The following is a 26,481-nucleotide window of genomic DNA, read 5'->3' on the forward strand; positions in this document are numbered from 1 at the left end:
ACAGATTAGAGAACTGTTGAAACAGTCTCTTCAGGAGTCAGATATTCCACCCTCAATTTCTTGTCAGGTTTCACAGGCTGATACAAATGTTACTAAACCAGTTGCAGGAGGGGGACCCAAGCTTTCCCTTTAGCTGTGCTTGCAAAAAATTTCAAGTCACAGAATAGAAACAGATTTACGTATTGAAAAAATGTCACCTCCTCACTGCTAGCTAATGAATTCAAGACAATAATGGTCCACAGATTTCTGTACCAACTTTTTCACCAATTCTTTCACATAACGTTGATTCCCAGTTTCTGAAAAAGCATTACCAATCTCACAAAGCCAAGAGGACTCCTATGAAGCCTGCATGAGGTACTTACCACAATAACAAGTATAATTCCCTTCCTTCAGACTTGGCTTTCCCTAGCTTCATATATAACAACATTCACAATTCCAAGAAAGGGCTTTTAACACAAGCTCTCTTGGGAAGGACAAAAAACTTGGCTATGTGCCAAGTCTGTCCAATAGCCATGACAGTTTCTACCACCACTATTAAATTTGGTATTTTTGGTATTCAGTGTACACTTTCTTAAAAATCAAATGTCCCTTCCTTGCCTTTACAATATAGAGGAATTGATGAAATTATATTTCTTTCCCATTTCTCTGCCCCTAAACTCTTAACCTTTGAAGAAAAACATGTAATTGTTTTAATAATAAATATGGAATGTCAAACTTACCCAGCTATCTATTTGATACATTATATACATTATTTCTACATCCTGTGCTCTTCAGCAATAGAATCCTACTTTGTTGGACAACATTCACGTATAAAAGCTGTGAATTACCAAAGACTCTGAATGTATTTTTGACTCTATCGAAAGAAATATTTCAAGCACAAAATACGTGTACTGGATAATGACACACTTAAGGCCTATTTACTTTAAGATGAACAACTGTGCATGTTATCACAAGTCTTCTGACTTGTTTCTTATACCTCTGCCTTGAGGAAAGCATAATTCCCATGTATACCTCACCTTCACAGAGCAGATCTAAGATCTAGCAGATCTTTTAATAAAAAAATATGCCATCTTTATATATTATTTACACATCATTCCAGTAAACTTGGTATTAAAACCTCATCCTAATTACCAGAGCACTATATCACTGAAAAAGTAAGAAGAAATGTTCTTTGTGATTATATCTAGTAGCTGAAATCTTCCAAAATCTACATTAACAGCATACATATGTAAGTCAGTTCGAATCTGCATGCTGGCACACAGAAAAGTCACCCATAACATACATTTAGATGATAAACCTGAAGAAGTACATCCCCTAGAAAACCTTCCCATTCCTTCCAGCACCTTCCTTGTTTTGCTGGGGCAATGGCTACCAACAAGACTGTCCTTTCAAGTTTAAGCATAGTTGTTAGAAAGCTGACATGGGCTTAAACAGATCCAAGCACAGCATCTTCTTTCCCTTGTGAAAGAAGATCCAGGAGGGACAGCAGAATCCTGCTTTATACAGAGGTGTACTGGAGACCAAGAGCACTCAATCAGACTGAGGTCGGTAATACTAGCTTTTAAAGCCCTATCTTGCCTTACACAGCACTCACAGCATTAGAGACTTAGCCAGGGAGTCATATGAGATTATCTTCAGCTGTGAAACCTGCAGACAGAGCTCAGGCCAACACCTCCCTTTGGGTAAGCATCTGATACTCCTGATGTCTTACACAAGAAGGAAAAGAAAGGGTGAGTTAAAGAGGCAGTTTCCCTGCTCCTGGAAAGCATGTTACTATGGATCACTGATCTGCCAGTCATGACCTGAGAAGGAACATTTGCCAGTGCTGGGATATGGTTAATATCACTAGAATAGCTGGCAGCAAACACACAAGTTAGAGAGAACAACTGGGAGGACAATCTCTTAGTTTCTCAGCTGGCATGCAACATTCCTCAGCCATTATAACCAGATTGTAGCATTCTACAAACTGGTGTAAAGATAGCTGGCAAGCTCTGTGAGCCAACTTCAGTTTTGGCATGCCAAGAGGTAATTTAATAACTTACTCTGACTTCATTGTCCTATGAAGAACTTTCGTCCCGTCATCATAGCAGGAATGCACTATCACCCACACCACCATTTGGCTTCCTGTTCTTTAGAATACTGAAGTGTCATGTTTGTTAATGATGGCTGGGAGAAGAGAATGTATTCTCATCTCATATCAGCACGGCCTACATTTGAGCATAGGCAAGGTCTCAATTTGTCAGGACAAACAGTAGTAAAAAGAAAAAAAATCTAGATTACACTGAAGTGACAAAGTAAATCCCATCTGACTGAACAGTCATACAGTACAGAGCAAAACTCGATTTTTTAATATATAAAAAAGTCATGAAATAAGGAGAGGAGGCAAGTGAAAATATGAAGAAGTTGAAGGAAAATAAAAAGCTTGAAGCAAACAATGTATTTTGAAAACATCTAAAGGAAAAAGAAAAGTCTTGACTGCAGTCCCTCATCACCCGTTAACACACCCAGCTCAGGAGTATGTATGCTCTTAACACCAATAATGGAAAAAGAGCTCCAGACTCCACAAATTTACAGTGAGTGCATGCATGGTTTAAACAACTCAGTGTCCCAAAGAAAACCGTTGTTTTGAACTAATGAGAAAATCTCAAGTACGGCAAATAGTAAAGGAAGTCCCACAATTGCTTTTTTCACCCCTACTACCCTATCAACAGCAAAGCATTACGTTGTACCTCAGATTCTCAACAGGATGCTAACTGAACATAGGACATAGTATCTTATGTTCATAAATTCAATGTAACATTCTGCAATTGCCATTTTAAGACTGGCAAAAACTTCATTTGCCAAATTCAAGCTTAAATTTTGTTTGGTTTCATACCTATATTCCTCTCGAGTATACAATGACCTGTGGATAGCAATGGTATCAGCATTTTCATAATGCAGTTATATTTTCTTTAATAAGCAATGTATTACTTTGTCTAATAAAATCATTTCTGCACCCATAGGGTAATACAGTAACATTATTTGTCATATGAAACTGCAAAGTTAGTGCTATACCAAGCTTCGCATTGTTCTCTTTATTACACTTGCCTTATTATTAAAGAAGCAACAAAAAGAAATGTTGCAAAACAGCTCCTCTGACAGTCAGCATTTTTCTTCTGTCTTTGATGCATTTCCCCACCACAGTTGTCACAGCAACGACACATACAGAAGCAAAGTCCCACAAGAGGCAGTAACAAAATAAATACGAATCCCAAGGCTGCGGAGACTATAAAACCGATTTCATAGTAGATGGCCTGTAATTCAGACAAAGATAGTGGTAACAGCAGATATCACAAAGTAACTGCAATCAATATAGAGCAAATAATTAAAGATCAAACTACAGACTAAACCATCTACTAAGTTACTCAGGTTATGGAGTTGGTATATTTTGTCAATTGACTACTTTTCTAACAAAAAGATACATAACATCAAATACTGATAGCTAATAATTATTTATCTAGAATATTAGCTAGGTAAACTACAGGAGTGAGTACTAGGAGAAAAATACACTCACAAGAGACAAATGTGAATCAGTGCAATTGAAATGTGTTAAAGATGGACACATTTGATTTCCCAGACCACAGATTTACTGTTTCTCACATCTGTTTCCAAAAAGGCTCCACATATGCCAGAAAGGCTGACCAGATCAACACTTCATCTGGGAGGGGGGAAGGAGGCTTAGCTTGTTCTCCATTTTAATCAGTTACGAGGAGAAAGATTTGTTTGTATGACCACAAAGGGAAGTACTCCACTGGGTGATGGATTGCAATGGCAGAGGTTGCTCCAAAGTGCTGAAGTTAAAAGTGCTTAGGGATTGGAAAACATGAAGGAGTGGATTTTAAGCTCTCCCAGGTAAAGACATTTGTTCTGCTGCCAAACAGCAAAGCAGCAGCAACTACAAGGATGCTTTTAAAAGCTGGAAAGAGTGAAAGGGAACAATGCAGTGCAATACCCTAACTAGTTTTTACACTGGAAACAGTGCAAGTGCTCCAGGACAGAGAAGCTGGGGCAGGCAGCCCTGGCACAGTCCTACACGAGGCAATGTGGCCTCAAGGGGACAAGCTGTGAGCTGGCCATGCATTTTTCCCTCTGCTGCAGACACAAGCTAGCACATCCCGAACAAGATCAGGCAAGTGTCCGCACACAGAGCTAAACAGTGCAGTCTGGGCACACCCCGGTGGTCTTTCTTCCCTGATAAAAGATCTCTTTTCCTTTCTCAATTTTATGAGAACCAATTCTCACTCTAGTACTTAAGAGTCTGCTTCCATTCTACAAATCTACCAGCACAAGGGTAACTCGGCAGTAAAAGGATGAAATGCAGGCTCTGTGTTGCCCTGCAAAATAAGTTACAATTTCTCACAAGCTATCAGTCATGCTCCAGTTCCAGCTTTGCTGATGCCCTTCCTCACAATCCTTAATTACCAACCGATCCACATACAGCAACCATCACCATTAGCAGAGTTGGAAATTTCTGACCCAATTACCAATGCTAGTTTGAAATCGGGGGGGGGGGGGGGGCTGTGTATTATTATTATCGTTATTAACTGCTGGTTAAAAGCTGTTATCCCTTCTGAAGAATATGAAATAGATGCTTGGAAGACTAGACCTTGCAAAAGAATTACTGTTGTTTTTTTTTTTCTAGTTAACTGAGCACCTCAGAAATTATTTGAAAACATATATTATTTTAATATAGGTTAGATAGAAAAATGCTACTTAAAAATAGCACTGAAAATAGTTATTGATGTTTTAATAGAAGTAGTGCATACAGACATGGTTAGTTTCTTTTCAAAGCTGCACCTCTACCATAAGACATTACCTGAAGAGTCAGGACAACATTCTCTGGCTGTGGAAGTCAAAACAAATGGAGAATGTGTATAATACACAGGCAGCATGCACAAAAACAAATCACATGAATAATGAATAATTAACCATGACCAAAACAACTGACATAGAAACAGTAACAAAAAGCCACTGAAGTAAAACAATGCATAGAAACACCAATAAATAATTATGGAAAAATATTTACGATAAAATACACAACAGATAATTTCTGGTTTTCTTGGTAAATGAAAGCAATCTAAGATTTATCCAACAAATATTTCCATCTTAAACCAATATTTCCACACTGAGCATCTGTTTCATATCGATCCAAACACATCTCTTAAAAGAGAAGGCCAGAGATCACATTACTTTCTGGTTTAGCAATTTCTTCATAAATTCCACCTGTCATAACAGATACGATATTCCTGACTAACTTTTTCTTTTCAACATTTATTTAAGCAGCTTCCATAGCAGTTTTAGGTTCTTAACGCATTACAGATAAAATTCACCCTCACTTTTAACTAATTATGTAGAGGGTAATTTTAAATTATTCAAAGGTAAAAAAAGAACAGGCATTCAAGAACAACTGAAGAAGTCTATTTAACAGGTTCTTAATTGTCTTCTCACCTGTAATTTCAGAAGAACACTGAAAACTAAATATTCAATGACAGGAATTTCAGAAGAACCCAACTTCCCCTTTGTTTCCAAAATGGAAATAGAATTTCTTGTATTTTTCCCCTTCATCTCTGTATGACAAGTTCACAGCTGATAACACTTTCACTTTTCTCATAAGTGGAAGGGAAATGGGAAACAGACAAGCTAAAGACAGCAAGACCACTCAGCCCAAGGTCTGATGTGTGCAAATCAGAAACGTTCTCAAGTCCTGGGAAATTTTCTTTAGTATTGCACATATCTTTATGAAATATCTACTGTACAATATACTTAAAACGTTTAAAATCAGAACTGTATTTTTAATGGGAGGAAAACTAGTGCTTACTCTCCCTTATAAACCTGGTTCCAAGTACAACTTTGGACGTTTTAAGCAACACATCTCCCAGCAGAGGTAAAGCGACAGCAGCAGCCATGAGCTGGCTCTCCCTGAGCAGGCACAGCAGCTGGGCTGGCCTGCCAGACTGCGCACTGTGGCAGGGGATGGGGACATGTCATTGGTAAAGAGTCCAACTGGGAACACTAGGGGACACAGCACAGAAGTGGGAAGAGCCTCCTGGGCCACTGACACATTCTACATATAGATTAAAAACAAGCATTAAAAAAGATAGGAAGGAATGACAGCAGACGCAGGTCTGCTCTTGCTATTGAAGGTCTGTTCCTAATGCTTGGTGAATGAGTCTTCTCACATGGCCCATTTCTGTCCCTTTGCTTCTGTGATAGCACCATCTTTTGCCCAAACAAGAGTGCTTTCTTCCTGGTGTTTCCTCTCCAGATATATTTTAAAAGGCAAATCACACCCCTTATCAATTCTTTTCCTAAGCAAAGCAAACTCTTCTAGTCTCCTCTGAAGACCTGCATGCTTCCCAAATCACCCTACTAGACACTTTCTGAACTCATCCTAGTCCAAGTTAACTCTCCCCGAATTTGAGTCATCAAAACCACAGACATTTCTAACTACTTACCCACACCCTTCAGTGACATTCGCAATTCCATATTCCCACTGGAAATTCATCTGTGGTACATTCTACAGCCACACTGACCTCTGCACAGCTATCTCTCACTGATGCTTCTGAGGGACCCTCTATTTGCCCTGATATAGTCTCCTTTTCCAAATTTGTTTTGAAGTTTTGCACTGTAGTCAGGTCACATTTAGGATCCATATCTGTTTTGTTTTTTAAGCACACCTAATATTATATTTGCCACCCTATAATCACACTGTATTTTAACAAGTGCCTCCACCACACAAAATTACAGCTGTCATTCATCTTAAATTTCTCATGACGTAGGTGCTAGTTACAAAATACTATACTTGTGCTTATGTATACCACCTATGGTCTAACGGTTTTGTCCATAGACTGCCAATCAAGTCCACTCTACATTCCTTCATGGGTGTGCAGGCACTGTCTGTGATGCAGGACTCTCACAGAGCCCCGCCAAACAAGCATACGGGATCTGCAAGAGTCACTTCATGCATCATAACACTACCCACACTCTTCAATGTCACGAAGAGGTTATTACTGGAGCAATAGGATCATTGTGAGGAAGACACGGAAGCACATGACTTTTCCCCTTCAAATCCCAGAATCATTCAGGTCATCCTGATTTACAGCTGAGTGCCTGTATGCCAAGCGCCATACTCATCTTCCTGACAGGTACACCACACTGCAGGGACTATAAGCTAATTCATACAAAGTAACTTGTCCATTGCATGGCTCCTACTGCAGGAACTCAACCAGTGATACTGCTTCAAAAATGAGCTACTCTCCTTGGGAACAGCCTGAATCAGATGGACGTTACGTTCTATCTTCTCTTGCTACCAGGTACCCTATGAATTTCAACTGTTACAGGACAATCACAAACCAAAAAGAGAGAATGAAAAATATCTTCGACGTGATTAGCATGCTACATAAAATAAAACATACTTTATAACTCGGAAACTTACATGGGAACTTCATGCTGCACAAGAACCAGCATATAAATTTAGCTTTTTAAGGACAACAGCTGAAGCTAACATGAGAGCTGAGCAGTAATGGTTCCCTCTAAGTGTTTTTAAATAAAATCAGTATTTTTCAGTACAAAGAGCCTTTAATCTTTGTGCAACAGACACCATAATCACATTACAGCTGGAATTTATAAGTAAGCCTTAACTATGCTTAGCTTCTTTATAGTATCTTACAAAATTTTCTTTGTAATATTTTTTGAAAGGATTTTGTCCCATATTTTCTATGAAACCATCAGACTTCTTATTCACAAATTTGATTCTTGCATCCTGTTGTTAAAGCTTTAAATTCCCTGCTTTAGAAACAAAACTAAATTTCAAAGTCAGTTTTCATTGTTTTAGGCAGAGATAAATAAACAATTTACCTTTTGATAATCGCCCTGTGCATTTCCAAACTTCTGCTGTGCCAGTTTTCTGACAAGATCTGAAAATAAGCAAGCATATGCAAGTTTTAAACAACATACATTATAAAAATGGGGGAAGAGAGGAAGGCATAAATTCTATTATTAAGATAGGCACAACAAAATTAAGAACAGACGTCAGCAGGATAGTGAAACACATAACTGTTTTCATAAGCCTGTCTACTAAAAAGATTTTTAATTAACTCTGAGTGCACAGGAAGATAACCAGGTGATCTGTCAATGAATCAATTCCCACCAAAATACAGTGAAGGTTTTTCTGCAGTCATCCTCTGTATCATAAAATCATTATTAAAAGTTAATCACAAACTTATCAATTATTTGGACAATGTTCAGCTCTGCTTCAGGTTATGCCAAGTATATACATGAATACATTATAGATACACGTAAAGCATTCAATACAAAATGTATAAAACAAGCATGTAAACAATGACTTCTTGACTGAATGGTACAAGGAAGAAGGCCCTTATCTTGCCAGCATTATCTCAACCATTTGGTCTTTGCTCCTTCATACCCCTCATTTCTTTTGGTCTCTGGACCAACAGACTTTGCATGAGAGTACACACCACCACCAACAAATCAGAAAGCCTAACAGATGACAACTTCCTGTGCTTGCAGCTCCATCTAACACACTCATCTTTAACTTAGTCACAGTATGGACAAAATACAGCAACCACAAAGAAAAAAAAACAAACAACAACTCCCCCCCCCCCCAAAAAAAAAGAAAAAACAAAATAAAACAAACCAACAATCAAAACTACGAAGTAGGAATATAATACAAATAGCACCACTTCACATTGTAAATATCATTTCACCACACCAGTTTCTTTCAATATACCCTGGCAGCTGCAATGAATGGAACTCCTTTTGGGGACATCACTAGCCCACTCTTATCAAGGTTTTGACAAACCTATGGGAACTATGCTGGGAACTGTGGCTTTTGATTTCTGTGATGCCCTGCACTTGAAGAGGGGCACCACCAGCTCTGCAGACCCTCTGGTTGTGTAAAAGCAGCGATGTTTGGATGTTTGGGAGAAATGACTGACCTTCTGTTCTCTGATGAAGAGGAAGCACATTAAGAAGGAGCACACTACACCTCAAGGAAGAGCACTCTGCCCCCCATGTTCATACAGAGCTGGACTTCATGGTATTACTACTGCCCTGTCATTAGTGGCCCCATACAGAAATTAACATACTTGATAAAACCCTCCAGTAAGTTAGCTATCCTGGGGATCAGTAAAGGACCTGAAGGTTCAAAATTGACTGCTGACCTCCCAAAAATCCAAGCCCTCTCAGAAATTACTGTAGCACTCATGAAATACGTTCAGTGAGCTCACAGAGGCTGTGATCTCACTCCTCTCTAACCCTGCATGTGGCTCAGAAAACTACCACCTGACAAAACAGCACCCATCGCCCTCCCTCCCCGATACCCTGCAGAGGGAAATATGGACTCAACTGATCTGCAACTTGCAGAGATCCTGAGGAGCTCCTCACAGAAAACTGTGTCCAAGGAAAGAAAACAGACAATGGCGAGGCCACAACTGCTGTTTTAGGGAAGACACTCCCAGCAAGGAAGCTGCAGCCAGCAGGACTTCCAACTGAAAAATGAAAACCTGTTAACGGATCACAGGAGTGTCAAGCCACAAATCATCCACAGATGGGAAGCATATTCTGTAACACAGAAAGAGTGCTAGCTGTAGATGATGATCAAGGACTTTCCATGGTGAGGCAACCTCATTTTGGAAAGACCATACATAAGGTAGAAGATAAAGCTGAATCCCACAGTAACAGAAGTAAACCAAAACCACATAGAATAATAACCCAGGAAGAACAAAAGAGTTACGATCCCTGCAAATCCTTTCAAGCTCTGCATCTTCAGAGTTACGAGACCACTGAAGGGCATACGCCACAGTATAGGCAACACACAACTGATCCACTGCTACAGCTCTGAGACATCTTGCACCCTATGATCAACAGTCTTCCCTGTATCAAGATCATCCCAGGCAGCATCTGTGCTTCTCTGGGAATTTCAGCAGCAAGAAGGTTTACAGCCAACTGAGGCAGAACTGCACAAAACCCAAAGATGTTGTCAGACAATTCTTCCTCAGTAGAAGTAACATTTCATTCTTCTTGCTTATATACCTACCATGTAAATAAGAAATATTGGTTCACAAAATACAAGCGCAGTGAACTTTCTCTATAGCAATATGCCTGTCAGCAAGCAGGAAGAGAAAAGAGCTAAACCAGCACTCTTGTTTACGTATTTATTCAACCATTTTGCATTGTTGACAACACACTGAAGAAGAGCCGCTGAAGAGAAACTTCTACCAACCTAAATGAGAGTGCAATGGAATGGAAGAAAAAGTGATAACTTCTGTGATCCTTAGTGGCATGAGGCAGTACAGACCATGGGTGTGCAAGTGGTCAAATGACAGATGTGACTGCCCAGGATGCTGTGGCATCACCCTCCTTGTTGCTACTTTGATGCAAACCCAGGAAGACCCCCCCAAGCAACCTCACTTCCAGACTGCTCCTAACTTGGAGGTTCCTCTTGCTCTGGAAAAAGGTTGGACCTGATGACCTCCGGAGGTCCCATCCGATCTGAATTACTCCAAAGTTATCCTATAATCATCATGACTTTTTATTATAAACTATTTAATGGAGGAGTGAAGGCACTGTCAGGAAGCATTTTAGAAAGCTGAACTCCCAACCACTGGGAACTAGTACAAGGTAAAATTTCAAAAGCATTAGCCTTTCCTGTTAAATAAAAGTTGAAAGTTTTTAACCATTTTTCTAGCTGAGTGAGTCTCACTCATAAATTAAAATAAAAAATCCCCAACACTTTACATAAAGCTTTACATACATCTATACAAACATATATTTAAAGACATTTGTATGGATATGTACAGCTACTCAAGAAAAACAAAGGATTGTTGAGGCTGGAAAGAACTCTCCTAAGATCATCCAGTTCAACCCCCCAGCTCAGTGCACACTCACCCATCTCAGGTTACCAAGGACCACATCCAGTCAGGCTTTAAAAGTATCTCCAAGGAGAACAGACAATACTTTATAAACAAACAAACGAAAACATCAACCAAAACTGTTGCTATTACTTGCAAGTTTAAATTGCTCAGAATGTTCCTGATTCAGTTGTTTATTTATATTGTTTCGGTAATTTATAGCATGCCAGTCAAAAAAAATGACAGAAATCAACCTGAATACACTGACAAACTGATGGAGAAAACAGCATTTTCAGTGTGTTTTTGAAATTTAGAGGTTCTAAATCCTGCTCATCAGAACCTAATAACTTTTAGATTTATTATAAATAAGAAAGCCTGAAAATAGGTACATAAAGTTCCCACATGGATTGAATAAGTCAAATTGAGAGAACAATATAGGTTTCATTCACAGCACAGTGGCCACTATTATACAGCCCATTTTTCCCCTTAATTTCCCAGAATTTGAGAGTTTCCTGATGAATAAAGATTTACTACTTATATTACTCTGCAATGATTTTTCAGACGTAACGTGATGCTTCAGAGTGTTTTTCTCAGTAGGCAGCACACAGTGATTGACCAGTCATTGCCACAAATTTACTATTTCAATAGCCTTCAGTATCAAATGGATTAGACATATTCCCAGTTAATTCCTTTCAAATGAAATGTGGCAGTCATATTTCTCATAAAAAAATTTGGGCTATAACTGAATCATAGAATAGTTAGGGTTGGAAAGGACCTTAAGATCATCTAGTACCAACCCCCCTGCCATGGGTAGGGACACCTCACACTAAACCATGCCACCCAAGGCTCTGTCCAACCTGGCCTTGAACACCGCCAGGGATGGAGCATTCACAACTTCCCTGGGCAACCCATCCCAGTGCCTCACCACCCTAACAGTAAAGAACTTCCTCCTTATATCCAATCTAAACTTCCCCTGTTTAAGTTTTAACCCATTACCCCTTGTCCTATCACTACAATCCCTGATGAAGAGTCCCTCTTCAGCATCCTTGTAAGGCCCCCTTCAGATACTGGAAGGCTGCTATGAGGTCTCCACGCAGCCTTCTCCAGGCTGAACAGCCCCAACTTTCTCAGCCTAGAATGCAAGAGTACCTGCAGTTACTCACCCACACATTTGCAAGTACAAACATGCCTTAGTGGTTTTGCAGCATCAAGAATCTCCCTTCTCATTGCAGAGGGCATTGGACTTTAAAGAGATCTTTAAAGGTCTCTTCCAAGCCAAACTATTCTATGATCCTACTATGATGCACATTCATAGCAATCACAGCTACTACTGCAACACATAAGGGTTAAGCTAGGGAATGTTCTGTGCCAGATACTCTGCAAACAGAAGCACCATGTTTTCAGGTATGGCTACACGGCTCTCACTGTAGCTCAGTGAAAAGACACCTCTGCTCACATTTAATTCAGCCTGTGATTTTGGTTTGCTTTTATGAAGCATCTTTCCTCCCTAGCTAGTACATCTCCTGTCTAGCTAGTACTGGAATAAGATTTTATTTAAAAATCAAACTAAGGTGACTCCACACAACTCTTCCGCATTATTGGTAGAACACCACCTTGAGGATGATTTCTGTTTCAAACACAAAAGTGCTAGGAAGGTGTGGTAAAAACCAGTGTCCTCTATTTTCAAATTAACAGGATTACTTCTGAAATCTCAGCTTGACCAACTGCACACACTGTTTCACAGGACCAGTAATCCAAGGCTTTAGCACAGAACACATTTTATTACTGGGGTTAAAGCGATTTACTTTGTGAGGCTCATTTACACAGCTAATTACATTACTGTTTTCTCTATATCCTCCCTGTTCTCATCACACATGCAAAATGCCATCTGCCCTAGTAAATCTAACTAGCCAGATGAACTGTTAATTTACCAATGTGATTTGTGATGAAATATTAAGCACCTCTGAGGAATCCCAGTTAAGAAAACATAATCACTGACTCCTGCACTGCGTGAGTATTGTGTACATACATTCAGTATCTCATTACCCAAGCGAGAAAATGAGGTTATCCCTAGGCTTGCCTCTCAGAACTGCTCTACAAAAAGGGATAGCAAAAATAATAACAGATTTAAAAATAAGCTGTCTGGCTATTAAGTACCAACATAAATTAGTTACAAATTCTTCTTCCAAGAAAGCTTTTCAAATCTAGGTGACGGGAAAATAGTTGGAGTAAAACCTTTGGGAATGCTACACTTCCTCTTCACTCAAACAATTCCACTGAGCCAGTTCAGTTATAGTGCAACTCTAGCATTAATCACATTATGCCAGAAATTAATTTATCTTTTTATGCGTAATATAAAATACTGAGCTTCTATTCTGACAAGGACTTCAAACAAACCAGTAAGAACCATCGCTGAAGCATTCATGTCACACTGAATGGAGATTTCTCAGAGCAACAAGGGAGAATTACATAGATAATATGCATGATAAATTAATAACTGTTTTAATGATATCTCATTCTAATGCATAAAACAGTATTTCATCCCATTCCCTTTCATCTATAATAAATAGACTCAATGGACTACACACATACAGAAGAGTTCAGCATCTCTCTGAATAAGGGTCAGTTTGACCACATTTAGTGTAATAAATAGGTAGCGAGAATTAGACTGAAATTTATGAATTAAAATTACTTCGAGCTTGTTTTTTTCCTCTGTAATTATGACTCAGACTAACAAATAACTCTTGTAAGTCCAAGAAAACCAGGAAATCTGTATTAGCCTTTCAGACTTATCAGAGATAAAAACTTTTCAGGTAAGTTTTCCTGCAAGTTCAGTTTATTGTCATTTCACAATACTTGCTTTGCCTTGAGTGGGGACTTGGTTACTTCCCCAAAGTTAGACAGCCATGAGCCATTAGCCTTTACTGTGGTCAGATTCACCTGCCATTGACAAGGTCTCCTTCAGCAGGTATCCCAAGCCCACCTTTGGTCCCCTTCACTGCCACCACCTACCTAATGGCTCTGCTCACTCTCAGCGTCCCTAATCCCACAGGGATCACTTGGCTGTGGTTCCACAGAGGCAAGAATTCAGTGATACTGATGGCCACAGCATCCACCATGCTCATTGGTGCAGAGACTGCAGAAAGGGTCCTGCCACACTGCTCACCCTAAGCAGTCTGTCGTCTTTCCGCAGATCATCAAGAGGACTCACTCTGTAGGCCAATGCAAAGCCTCACAGATGAAATCTTCCCACTTCCCACACAGTAAGTACAAAGATGAGGAATCTAATCCATGTGCTCACTCATAGCCTAGACTGTTCTTTTCCAACTCCAGAGTTGGAAAGTTGAGGAGCACCTATGAGCAGGATTGGAACTGTAGAAGTAGTCTAAACAGGGTGAGCTTTAATCACAGTAGAGGTAGGACTAGGCATGTTGGAACAGCTGAAGACAAGGAACTGCACGGCAGCCACAGCTGCTGAAGGAGCCAGGCCATGAAATTAAGGAGACCCCCTTTGACGCTTCCTGACAGAAACATCCCTGATCCACTGAAGAAACTAAACAGCAGAGGATCAGATAATAGTAACAGTCCATGAACTTCATTCATGCATGCAAAAAGTTCCCCAATTTTCAAAATATATGGAAGTTTTCCAAGTTTAGCTTTCTCAGGATTGTTGTTAGTCATAAAGATCAAATGGGCAATTTAAGTTTTCCACAGAAAATCCTCACACCTTATAGCTGCCTAAATGTGAGGTTCTTCCATTAGTGCAGTCACACTTTCTGTTTAGGCAATTCTGCTTTCCATCAGCATGCACAGGCAACATTAAAGAGCCTGGTCAGAAAAAGGTTTGGAGAAAAAAAGAAAGAGCCACAATATTGACTGTTACAGGACACTTAGAATGAAAGCTTTCTCCTTTGAAAATAACCTTTGCAGGGGCTTTCTAGCTGTTCTTTGCTACAAAGAAAGTTCTGTTCTTGCTGAAGTTCTGGAAAAAGAACAAAAAGAGAGAAGCCTTTAGAAAAATCTTTGCTTAGGAGGCTGTAATAAATTTGCATGTATCACGCAGACACAAAGTAGAAAGCTTTGAAGAAGTATTCCACACAGAAACTGCATTCTCTCATTTTGTGAAGGCAACAAAACTTCTGTAGCACACTGTGCCATGGCAGCTATTTTTTGCCACTTACTATGCCTGCAGTAGCTACCTGAAGGTCTCCCTAGGCCACCATCTGGTAAGGATTTACAACAGATTACAGGCAATGATTTAACTTGGTGCACTGTTTTAGCACACTGCAGAGACTGAGCAACTTCTTGATAGCGTGGACAGTGTAGACATATTGGACTTGTAACTTTGATCAAAGTAGTAAATATTTAGACTGTATGAACAACATTTTTCCTACCCCCTTCTCTCCTCAGAAGTTGCTGTAAACTGAGGGAAGCATATAAAATCCTCTTACATTGCGTAACTTCAATTATTTGAAATACGAACAGAGATAATTGGGAATGACACACTGAAGCCCTGCTGCTACCAGCTTTTAATTACCTCAGTGACTGGTGTTCTGGGAGCTTCATTGAGATTCCTTAGAATTCCTTCTCTCCGTTTTCCCATTTCTACAAGATTCACAATTTTCCACATATGTTCAGTATCTGTGCCATGCATACAGGTTTAAAGTATTACAGAGATCGTGACTTCACTCAAAAATCAAAGCAAAAGTAAAGGTCGCTGCTTTGAAGTTAATTAGGCATCAAGTTTGTGTTTGTTCTATATAGGTACACCCAGGCATCTTTCAGCTGAGTTAAACAGCTAAAGTGATACTTAGTAAGATATCCACATTCACAACTGTAATCACTGTTAAAAGTACAAAAAATAAACTAATTTGATGTATTTTCAGAGAAAAGTAAGATCCGGACACAATACAGATCATAGTTTAATCTTAGAACTGTCCATAGATGAGGAAAAAAAAAACCAAACAGCTACATATTGGGAAAAAAAAAGTGTCAAAACTGTTGGGTTTTTTTGTGTGTGTGTGTTTTTTTTTGTAACTGGTAGGCTTACACTACAATTATAGACTGACAGATTAGTCATCTTAAACTACAATAGCTGACACTTGTGGCAGCTGGTTTCCCTTCTAACAAGGTAACTTGCTTGTTGAAAAGGAAGAACTAGACTCAAAAGCTTTCATATCAATTTGAAAGGATTTAATACTGTTAAAAGGATGACAAAACCCACTAAAACTAGTATTTACACATTTTTCTCCAGCAACTTTTGAACAGTGCATATTCACTTAGGAAACAAAAGCATAACTTTTGTTGAGATCTAAGAGTTACGCAAAGCATCTTGAGAAGCAAAATGTGAGAAAAAGGGAGAGGAAATATTCAAATTCTCAATCTTCACTGTAATTAAACACTGAATGTGAGGACAGTGGGAAGAAGATTTGTTGTGAAGATCTATCAAATTCTTACTACTTCAGCTGATATCATTCAAGAAAAAGCCATCATTGTATGGAACATAGGAATTTGTCGTTCTGTAAAAGACAACAAACCAAATAGACAAAAAATGAGAAGGCTGGGCTAATGTTATCTAATTATGATGGTCTGTAATAAAAAAAAAAAAGTCAAATGACTGCTTTTCCAATAACAGGCAGTATCTGTAAGTATCTCACAAAATACTCCAAATGCTTCATAACAGCCAAGACAAATGAAGTAACTGAGAGGACCCTTAGAGGCCTGTGAAAACATTATTCCAGTAAATTCAGAGACATCCCCCATCAGTTCCATGAACTACAAAAGTTGCAAAAGAGAATGAGGTACAACGCTATGCAGATAGATGAGATTGTAAAAGTTAAATGGAGGGGGAGGATTGATAGCAGAGCAGGTGCCATTGTTAAGCTAGGAAACTCATGAAGCCTCAGCAGAGTGGCCTGAAAACCCATAAGATGTCTGCAGCCACAGATAATTTTCAAAGAGGTTCACACACAATGTAAGTTACCAGAAAGTGTGTCTGACCCAAAACTTATTTAAATCCCACTTCTCACCATATAAGATGTTGCAGGTATGCTCTGAAGTCTCAAATAAGCTTTCATGCTTTTAATGGTTTAGATTTCCTGCTAACAGAGGGAGGGACACAAAGAACTGTTCACATCGTTATATTCTGACTCACTGGCATCCAAAAGACAAAACTTAGGCTTTGAACAAGGGTTGATGCCCAAGGTGCTTATCTCTTTGCTACAAGATACTAAATGGGATGGGCAATCTTTTAGAAAAGAAAAATGAATGCACAAAGAACTTAATTCAATGTTTTGCTGTAATTGCTGGCACACAGACACCACACCACATTCAACATATCCAACATTATCACTCCTACCCCCAATACACACACCACACAGTAGTACCAATTATCTAGATACATGGATTTTTAGGACATGGTGCCTTTGCTTTTTTCTTTAAATATACAAACCCTATCAACAAAGCTTCTTTATCTAGAATAATAAATGAACAACAGGGACACCTTCTGTCAAAAGACTACCGTGTACCTCCCTCCCTTCTGCTCCTTGCAGGCAGCACCCATGGATTTAGCTGTGCCCAGAACTCGTCCCCTGCACAATGAGGAAGGAAATGCTGATCAACTCTTTGTGTCTGAGACCTTGTGTCTCCCAGTAATGTCCACAGACAAACAGAACAGGGCTGGGACAGTTTCAAGCACTGGCCTGGCACTGCCATGCTGTAACTATTGCAGGTTTCCTCAGTACCTCACCCAGAAAATGCCCAACCTGCTTGCCAGTAAACGTTCCAAACAGACTGAAAGGACTGGAAGGGGTGGAAGGCAGGTTAGGTTTGAGAAATATGAGCTGAGTCTCAATACCACACAACTGTAGGACCATTTTATTTACTAGTACAAGCTAGCCTCCAAAAAGCACTACTGTTTGAGGCACCCTCCAGTCTATTACCACAGACATCTGTGGTAAAGCCACTTCTGAACACCCTCCCCACAGAAAGTAACTCAATTCCCTCAAACTCTGCTTGAGGTTGATTTTCATTAGTTTCTCCCTTCTGAACTAATAGTGTTGAAATTGGAAAGCTGGACTGTCATTGTCCAATTGCTGTCAAGGCATGTTTTTTCCCGTAGGCACAGCTGGCAGGCAATATTAAACCAGATTAGGGAAAGCACTGTGGGTACTGTAGATTCCAGATGTGTGTACAGTGGAAGAATTTCAAATGACCAGCTATACTGCACTGATTAAAAAATTACTTGCATATTTTCCACATCATACTTGACTGCAAAAGAGAGTCCTTGTTTACATAATCCAAACGAATGTTCCAAGAAGTGTCAATGACTGCAACTGTAGTTTTCCAGCACTCTCTAGTAGATAATGGGTATAAACCTCCCCTCCCCAAAACCTGTCTCCTCCCTGCCCACAGAAAATCCCTTTGACACACAATCTGTTAGATAGCGTGCAGTTTGGAGTAGTTAAGGGAAAGAGGTATCACTCTTCTGACACCTAAGAAAGCAAAAAAAATCAGACCTTAAAACTGCTTCAGAAACATTCTCAGCATGTTCCTTGTTTACATGGGTATGCCATCAAGTAGAGCATCTCTTAACTTCCGAACATGAAACGAGCAGTGATTTTTTATAAACACTATTTCCTTAAATGTATATGAGTGGGCAGAGAAAAGAGGCTAATTTATCTTGTATCTTTCTGCTGCTCCATCTTCCCCAGTATTTCCAACATTAGATACAAGAAATTTCTTTCAGTGTGTACACCATACTACCAAATAAAGGAGTGCTTTAAGTTCCCCTTCTTTTCCCAGTTCTACCCAAATGACACCACCACTACTTGCTACATACAACTCTTGTCACTGAAATCTGTATTTTTATTGTACACACTTTAGCTACTACTGTACATTTATGCCACAGCTCTAGCTACACCACTAAAAAAAAAAGGGGGGAAAACAGGGATTTCAGAGATAGGACAAGGGGTAATGGGTACAAACTTAAACAGGGGAACTTCAGGTTAGATACAAGGAAGAAGTTCTTTACTTTGAAGGTGGTGAGGCACTGAAGGAGGCTGCCCAAAGAATTGGTAAATGCTCCATCCCTGGCAGTGTTCAAGGCCAGGTTGAACAGAGCCTTGGGCAACATGGTCTAGTGGGAGGTGCCCCTGTCCATGGCAGGGGGGTTGGAACTAGACAATCTTAAGGTCCTTTCCAACCCTAACAATCATATGTGGTAAAGGCACTGACTCTATAGCTCACCGAAATTGTCATTTCACATTACAGTTTAGCCAGTCTAACAGCTAACTTACTGAAGGGCAGGTCTTGCTCCTCTTCCCTTCTCAGTTCCTGCACCAGCTACTACATCTGTGCTCCCAACCCAGCACCAGCACAGAAGCTTTAAGAAGACCAGTGCCTAAGCACAGGGGGGCAACTGTCAAACACAAGCAGTCTGTCACATCAGTGCTGTTTCACACCAAAACTGCACACAAGAGAAAGGTCATTGTAATTTATGTTTTTACAAAAAGGTCATAATTGCTTTGGGGGCCGGATTGTAGCATCTGCACGCAAGTCAAAGCTCAAGTCAGAGCCAGAGCACAGTTGTTTCACCACATGCTAGTGTGGTTATGCCCAAAGTTCCTGGGAAAGCCTCAAGTTTGAAAACAAAGGGCATTACCAACTATGAATTGCTGAGTTTAGCTCCAATGCTGCAACATCCAGACACATGCACTTTTTTACGTAGGGGAGCTGTGGAAAATTTATTATTAACAGGAAGCAAAACTAGAAATCAAGCAGCCAAGAACTAAATGGTTACAAAAGGCAAATAAATCAGTTTTACATTAAAAAAGAAAAAAGATTTTAAAAAATTTGAGTTTTTAACTGAGGGGGTGATAAAGCATTTTATTTGCTTTAGAAGCTTACATCCAACACAGCTAATATATTAAAAATCAATATTCTAGGAGCTCATCAAACCAACCTTCAACAGGTCTTTACATATGCATTTTCTATTACAGCTACACCAGCTACAGACACAGTTTATTCTCACCTAAAGTGATTATTTTTTACTGTAAAAATGTTTTAATTGCTGAACACACTTCAGGTATTAATTACAGAGATAGTGAACACAGGATAAACTTGCTGAACTACACAATTTGCAGCTACTTTAAAGGCTGGCAAAGGGGAGGAGAAAGACAACCAAAATGGTCAGAGATAGGACTTTGCATTAAAATAGTCAAGTTCTGATCCTCAGTCTTATGCTCTTCAACAAGTGAGGCTCCACAAACAGAAAGAGTGTAGTCCAGGTGTGAAAAACAGCCTGTTCTTGTTCCCCACAGGCCAACAGTATATTTAACTCTTCATCTTATATTCTACCCAGGAAGTACCTGCATTCAACAGTTGATTTTTACGTTAAAGTTTTACTCCCACTACAGAGGAAACAGGTTTATCCAGGATAAAAACCAGAAGCTGGAAAAAAGCAGTTATAACTAACCTAAGTGGCACAGTTCTGCAGTATGTTCAGCAACAGCAGTGTACAGTAAACAGGCCTGTAGTCTTTGTCTTACTTCACCTAAAAACAGGAGCTTTAACCCCAGCTTTTTTGCTTTGTAAACTCTTCACATTCTCATTACAAGGCACAAGCTGGGAAGCTGAAGATTTGCCATGCACATCCTGCTGGCAAGTGGAATCTCGGATTAATATTGTCTTACTGCAACTAACAACTAGTTTCCACGGGAACAAAGACAAAACCATGATAAGATATTCACAGCAGGCAGGGGAGCATACTGACCATGCCCTGTTTACACCACATTCACTTCTGAAGGTCTCCAACACAAGAGGTGACATGCATCATGTCACAGCCATGAACTGACTTCACTTTATTAATAAACGAATGCTTCAGTTTATGACACATTCTAAGTAAAAAACTGACAATTTGCTTTGCTAGATGTCCTCTTAGCTGACAGATGGAAGCAACTAATAATTTTCTTATTACCATCTATTTATTCTAAGTGGTGCTATTAACAGGAAAGAATAACGATGCTCTACTACACAGTCCTCAACAAAAGGAGTAGTAGAACCACCGTTTCCATTTTATAGATGCAGAAACCAAGGCACAGTAAGATTAAAGTGACCTACTGAGCCTCAGGTAGCAAACCAGTGACCAAACACAGTCTTTTGCACTCCAGTGTATCATCACTCTAAGTGGAGGCTGCTTCCCGGCATAACAGTTCATGCTTGGGAGTAAAATCACTCCCATTTACACCAGTAAATAATCTAGTGAGGTCAAAAGTATTTGACTGGTGGAGTAAAAAAGAGAATCTACTTATGCTCACTGAAGCATTGTAATCAGATATCCTAGCACACTTTTTTAAACTAGTTTCTTGCCATATCCAAAGAGCACAGTGTTGGTCCGAAAGATTCAGCAATGTAAAAAAACTTCCTTGCCCTGGTTCTGTTACTGTGCTTTACATGAGCACTATATTTAATCTCATTAACATCTTACCTATTAAATCCAAACTTAGATTAAGTTGTATGCCCACGAACTGGATGGCATGGAAAATTTTTGCTCGTATTGAACTCAAAACAAGCCTTGAAAATTTTTTCATTTTTTTTCCTTTAAATTAAATGTTTCCTTTCAACTTTTAAGTAGCATATAAGAATTTTTAAATACACAGTAAGGCTTAGCGGCATGCAAATACTTTAAGAACAATGTCTCCCAAAGACTGTGACGTACTTCATATTCTGACTTATCGTAACAGTAGAAAGCTCATACTGGCTTTCTTCCTAAAAGGCATACATGGGACTGAAGGGGTATGAATGTTATATTGTATATATTCTGCTCCATCAGAGTGCTACTGTAAGCATAAGGACGATTTGGAGAGGCTGGAATATCTACATGCACTTAGACAACCCTGAGACTTTTTTCCTCCCAGCTAAGAGTACTAGCAGTAGATTGGAAAACCAAACATCCAGTACTCCCAAATATTATGAAAGAAAATATAAGACTACTAAGATTAGAGGTCTAAGTGACTGATGCCAAGTCCTGCACACAAATCACACTTCTCCTCTGTTATGGTTATATGCAATACACTGGGGCATTAATCTGGAGCTAACTCTTCTGAAGCACCAGCTCAATCACAATGACAAAGTTTTGAGCTAGAAGCATCAAAAGGTCTGCTTTCTGTGCACATTTGTGATTACATTTGTTTTCACCCCTGAAGCAGAATTAACTCCATGTCAACTTGGCAGTACAAAAAAAAAAACAAAAAAAACAACCCACTATTTTCAATATGTAGCTACATCATTAATACACTTGATGTGAAAATAGAACAGCATATGGCAAAAGAGATTATGGGGATTAACCAATTAAATGGTATGACTCAAACCAACACAATCCATCGGATCCGTATTTTGCAGTGAGGAAAGCGGGGCCATGGGAAAAGGACTTCACCCAATGCAAATAATGAAAGCCAAACTTCTAAAAAATAACTGATTTGGCAAAAAGTATCTGCCAGGAAGGAAGAAGAGATAAGAAATGCTAACAAAGAACAAACTTTGAACTCTTCTGGATGTGTCCTTTTCTCTTTAAGGCTGGATTTCACAGCACCTGCTTGACGCAGAATTTACTACAGGAGGTCCCACAGTAGTATAAGCGTGATGATAAACTTGATACTCAAGAATTATTTACATGCTTAGGACACATAATATTATATTTGACATACAAGGTTATAGACCAAATTCCTGTTAATATAAAGACACAGCAAATATCTCTTTGAAATCAAGTTTCCACAAACCTAAAAGAATAAAATATTCCAGCAGGGCTTCAGGTAGAATGAAGGCCTGTTCCTAAGAGTTGAATGCAGATGACAATCCTAACACAGCAGGTCTCACAGAAAAGCAAATCATCTTCATCTACATACTTACGTAGTATGTTCATCTAGATGTATGTATGTTTGTTTATATATTTAATGGAAGGTAAAAGGCACAAAAGCAGAGGTATCTGGAAACAGTTCCTCCAAAAGGTGACATTACTGTCAGCTTCATGCAATTGCCCTCATTACACCTCCTGTAATCCTGCAGGAAACAGGCCAGGATTTTGCTCTCCTCAACACCTGGGACACTGGGCACTTGTCTGAATAGAATTCATTCATTCAAGTTCATTTGAGCTCATTCTTCTACAGCTATTGAAGAAATGTCAAAAATACAAGCAAATAATAATTCACAGGTATCATACCGGTACATGACCAAAGGATTAGACTTTAAAATACTCAAGGGTTTAATATACAAATTGAAAGACACGCTACAAAATATAAACACCCATTATATACATTTATGGCTAAACAAAAGGAAATGGTAACAAACCAAAGCCCTTCTTAGATTTTATCGAAGTTTCACCTTAAAATAATTTAAAATGGCAGTATTATACAAACACATTAGCATTTTAAGAGCTAAATGAAACAAAAAGCATGTTGGAAAGTTAAATTCATACAACTTAACTTTCACATCCACAGACAGTTCCCAAAAGCACATTTTAATCAATGCAACCTCAATAAGCACGCGTTTCTGTATCTTAACTTTTCCTTTGAAAAAGGGACAACTTAGTCGGAAAGGAGTGGAAAAAAGAAAGTTTCAATAAAACAGATGTAGTTTCAAGTCTTGACCACTTACAAAGGAATAAGAAGTTATGCACAGCTGTGTAAAGGAACTGCCCTTATATAAAACCTCACTGTGGGTGCACAGATACTGAAGCAAATGAAATTTATTTCAAGTTGCTGAGTTGCCATTTCCTAACCTAAATTATACCATAACCACCTGACTATCATAACATAAAAATCTAAGAGTTGTCCCTTACGAATTTAATATTAAACACGAAACAGTTTACTCCTATCTCATGCTTCTGAGCAAATGTAAAAAAAAAAAGTCAGTTAAAGGAAAAAAAATGGCCTCAAATGCATCAGTGACAGCTTTGCGATATGTAAGCAAATTGAAGAAATTTCATTAACAACCTTTCCCCCACTATGCTTAGCAGAAAAATTTTATTTTATACGGAACTGTACACATTTCCAGGCCATAACATGTGCTTCTAAGAAAGCCCTTCACATAATTTACTTCCAGATTATGGTCTTGGTATCTACAACACGATGAATGCATCAATTTAATAAAAACAAAAATAAAAATAAATAGTAATTTATCTGCTTACCTTGTGGAAAAGAATTTGGTTGCACTAAGTACAGATATGCATGTACTATTTTAAACAAAATTCCTATTGGCCCAGGTTCGTGGTATGCACCTGTATCATATGTCTTGGCTGGTACAAATCCAAAATCCAAAGTCCCAGGAAGCGGTTTGTATATAGGCTGTACCTCTGAAACAGTACTTCCACAAAATAGTAGCAGCAGCAAACAGAGTTCCACAGCCATAGCTAGCAGTATTCATAAATTGGAGGTAGAGATATTTGTCCCACCAAGTCTAGAAATCTTCAATACATTCACAATACATTCACCTGGGAGTTAGCCTTCCAGCCAGGAATACACTGCTGTGTCCTCACACAAGGTTCTTTAATATATTCTTGCTTTACAGGGGTGCAGAAGCCTCTTGTGGAAATCACTCAGCACACCATCTCTGGCAAAAACAAGAAAGAGCTTGATAAGGTGCATGCAAGCAAATATTAAAGTGCAAGATAACCTGCAATCTTCTGTGAAAACTGAACACACTGACAGTTGCAAAAGCAAGCCAGATCGGACAGAAAAGGAAAAAAATAAAATCAAGATTTGGTAAGAATATGGTCTAATACACACACTGCACTTGAAAGAGGGGCAAAAAACAATTATGCATAGTTCCAGGTCAGTGAGTTTTCAAATACAAACAAAGCAGAGCACTGGGACAACTCCAAGGGAAACAAAACTAAAGGAACCACATCTGAATTGCACTTCCAACTAAGTACAGTATGTCATATCACAACAGTTACACAACGCATTTAATCAGCCACCTGACGTTACCATAGTTTATGGCAATTATTACAAGTCATATCCCATAGCTTCTTTAATCTCAGCCTTTCAGTAAAACCTTCCAGATGCCAGCTAATCATCCTCTAAGACTGAGGAAAGAAATTATGACTGAAAAGTTAACACCATAACATATAAACTTCACCTTCCTGACAGGTGACAATAATTACTTTCTATTAACTCAAGCTATCTCAATTCTCCCCTCAGGAACTGGAGAAGTCAACTCAAAAATTTTTATCCATGGCTTGCTAAAGCTGAGTGTCATTAAGGTGAGTTTGGATGCTTACACATTTAAGAAGGCTCTGAAACTACAAAATCACAGTAGTCTAATCATCCACCACATGAGGGTGGTGGATGAAATGTAAACAGAACATACATACACACACCCTCGGGTTCCAACAAAACGACTGACCACATCTCCATCTGCTTGGGGCTAGGCAAGATTTCTTCACCTCAGCATGGGCCATGGTGGCCTCCAAGGAAACAGGTCAAGAAAAAACCCATTAAGTAAAAAGGAACAGAAAACTTCTGCCACTTTTTGACTTCAGAAAGCTGCATGTACTTGAAGAGCATGGAAGTGATCACACTGACTTTCTCACCCATCAGACTGGCTTATCTTTGATATGGCTTCAGTGATTTACCAGAGTGCTGCTGCTGGGAATACCTGGGAACACGGTTTTCATGACAAGCTACCCACTTCAAACTGAGGAGCACCAAGCACAAACTGCATTTGCTTAGCATAGTTCTGCCTCCATTGCCTTTTTTCAGCAGCACTACCCAACAGCAATGTTTTAATCCCCACCGTATTGTTCAGACTATTCACTTACAAGAATGACAGCAAAATAACACAAACACCTCACAGCCTCAGTCAGAGCAATCCTACACCAACACCTTGACTTCCAAGGTGCCTCTAGGTCAAAGAGATGCTGAAGACAAAAGACCTAAAAAATCAGTAACAAGGTAGGATGTCTCTCCCATGCTTTACAGTCTCTGTTAAAACAAAGGCTACCTTTCTGAAAACCAACAAGAACCCATGTTGCAGGCTTGTTTAGCAGTCTGTGCTGCACTCAAAGGACAGCTCAAGATCATGAAAACACGGAACAGAGGAATACAAGACTACATCAAAGAACTAGAGACAAGTTTTGTTTCCCTGAAGTCCAATTGAGTGAAGAAGAAAAATTCAAATCTACTTTTCACCCTCATGGATAGTGAAAATCAGGAAGAATGAACAGTAATAATGCTACAAATAGCAGAAATATCCAAGCCTTATTCAGAAGGTGATGTCAGTAATCACTCTGTAATATGACGCTCAACACGGGAACATAAGAATTTAGAACATACCAAACTGAGTATTTTCCTATCTGGAAAAGAATGTTTTGTTAAACAATGGGGGGGGGGTGGATGAAAAAAAAAGGTAAAGCTCAAAAATATTTTTCCTCCTTTCATTTTTTCTTGAGATACAGTTTTTCAGCCTAAAAGATATTTTTCAGTGAATTTGTCCTTTATGTGCCTATTACTGTAGGGCTGAACACAGATAGGGTAAAAAACTGAAAACTGCTTATGCTGCAGTTTATTATCAAATC

General features: G+C 39.1%; 1 protein-coding gene across 11 annotated transcripts in view; it reads right to left on the minus strand.

Moving 5' to 3' along the window:
• The window catches only part of PROM1 (prominin 1), a 63,058-nt gene that overhangs the window by 32,177 nt on the left and 4,400 nt on the right, over positions 1 to 26,481 (minus strand). Inside the window, exons 1-5 of one of the 11 annotated variants that reach the window (XM_062636413.1) lie at positions 25,285 to 25,366; positions 24,094 to 24,515; positions 7,897 to 7,955; positions 4,856 to 4,882; positions 3,088 to 3,293 (exon numbers count right to left, since the gene is read on the minus strand). In XM_062636413.1, coding sequence (XP_062492397.1) covers positions 3,088 to 3,293; positions 4,856 to 4,882; positions 7,897 to 7,955; positions 24,094 to 24,313 — 512 coding nt within the window. In that variant the 5' untranslated portion in view covers positions 24,314 to 24,515; positions 25,285 to 25,366. Of the gene's footprint in view, positions 1 to 3,087; positions 3,294 to 4,855; positions 4,883 to 7,896; positions 7,956 to 24,093; positions 24,516 to 25,284; positions 25,369 to 26,481 lie in introns of those variants that run through there. The other 10 variants (XM_062636415.1, XM_062636420.1, XM_062636421.1 and 7 more) reach the window with 10 other exon arrangements.

The sequence above is a fragment of the Pezoporus occidentalis genome, unplaced genomic scaffold (genome assembly GCF_034315485.1).
Source record: "Pezoporus occidentalis ecotype Australia unplaced genomic scaffold, CSIRO_AGI_Poc_V1 ctg48, whole genome shotgun sequence".
Classification (NCBI taxonomy): domain Eukaryota; kingdom Metazoa; phylum Chordata; class Aves; order Psittaciformes; family Psittacidae; genus Pezoporus; species Pezoporus occidentalis.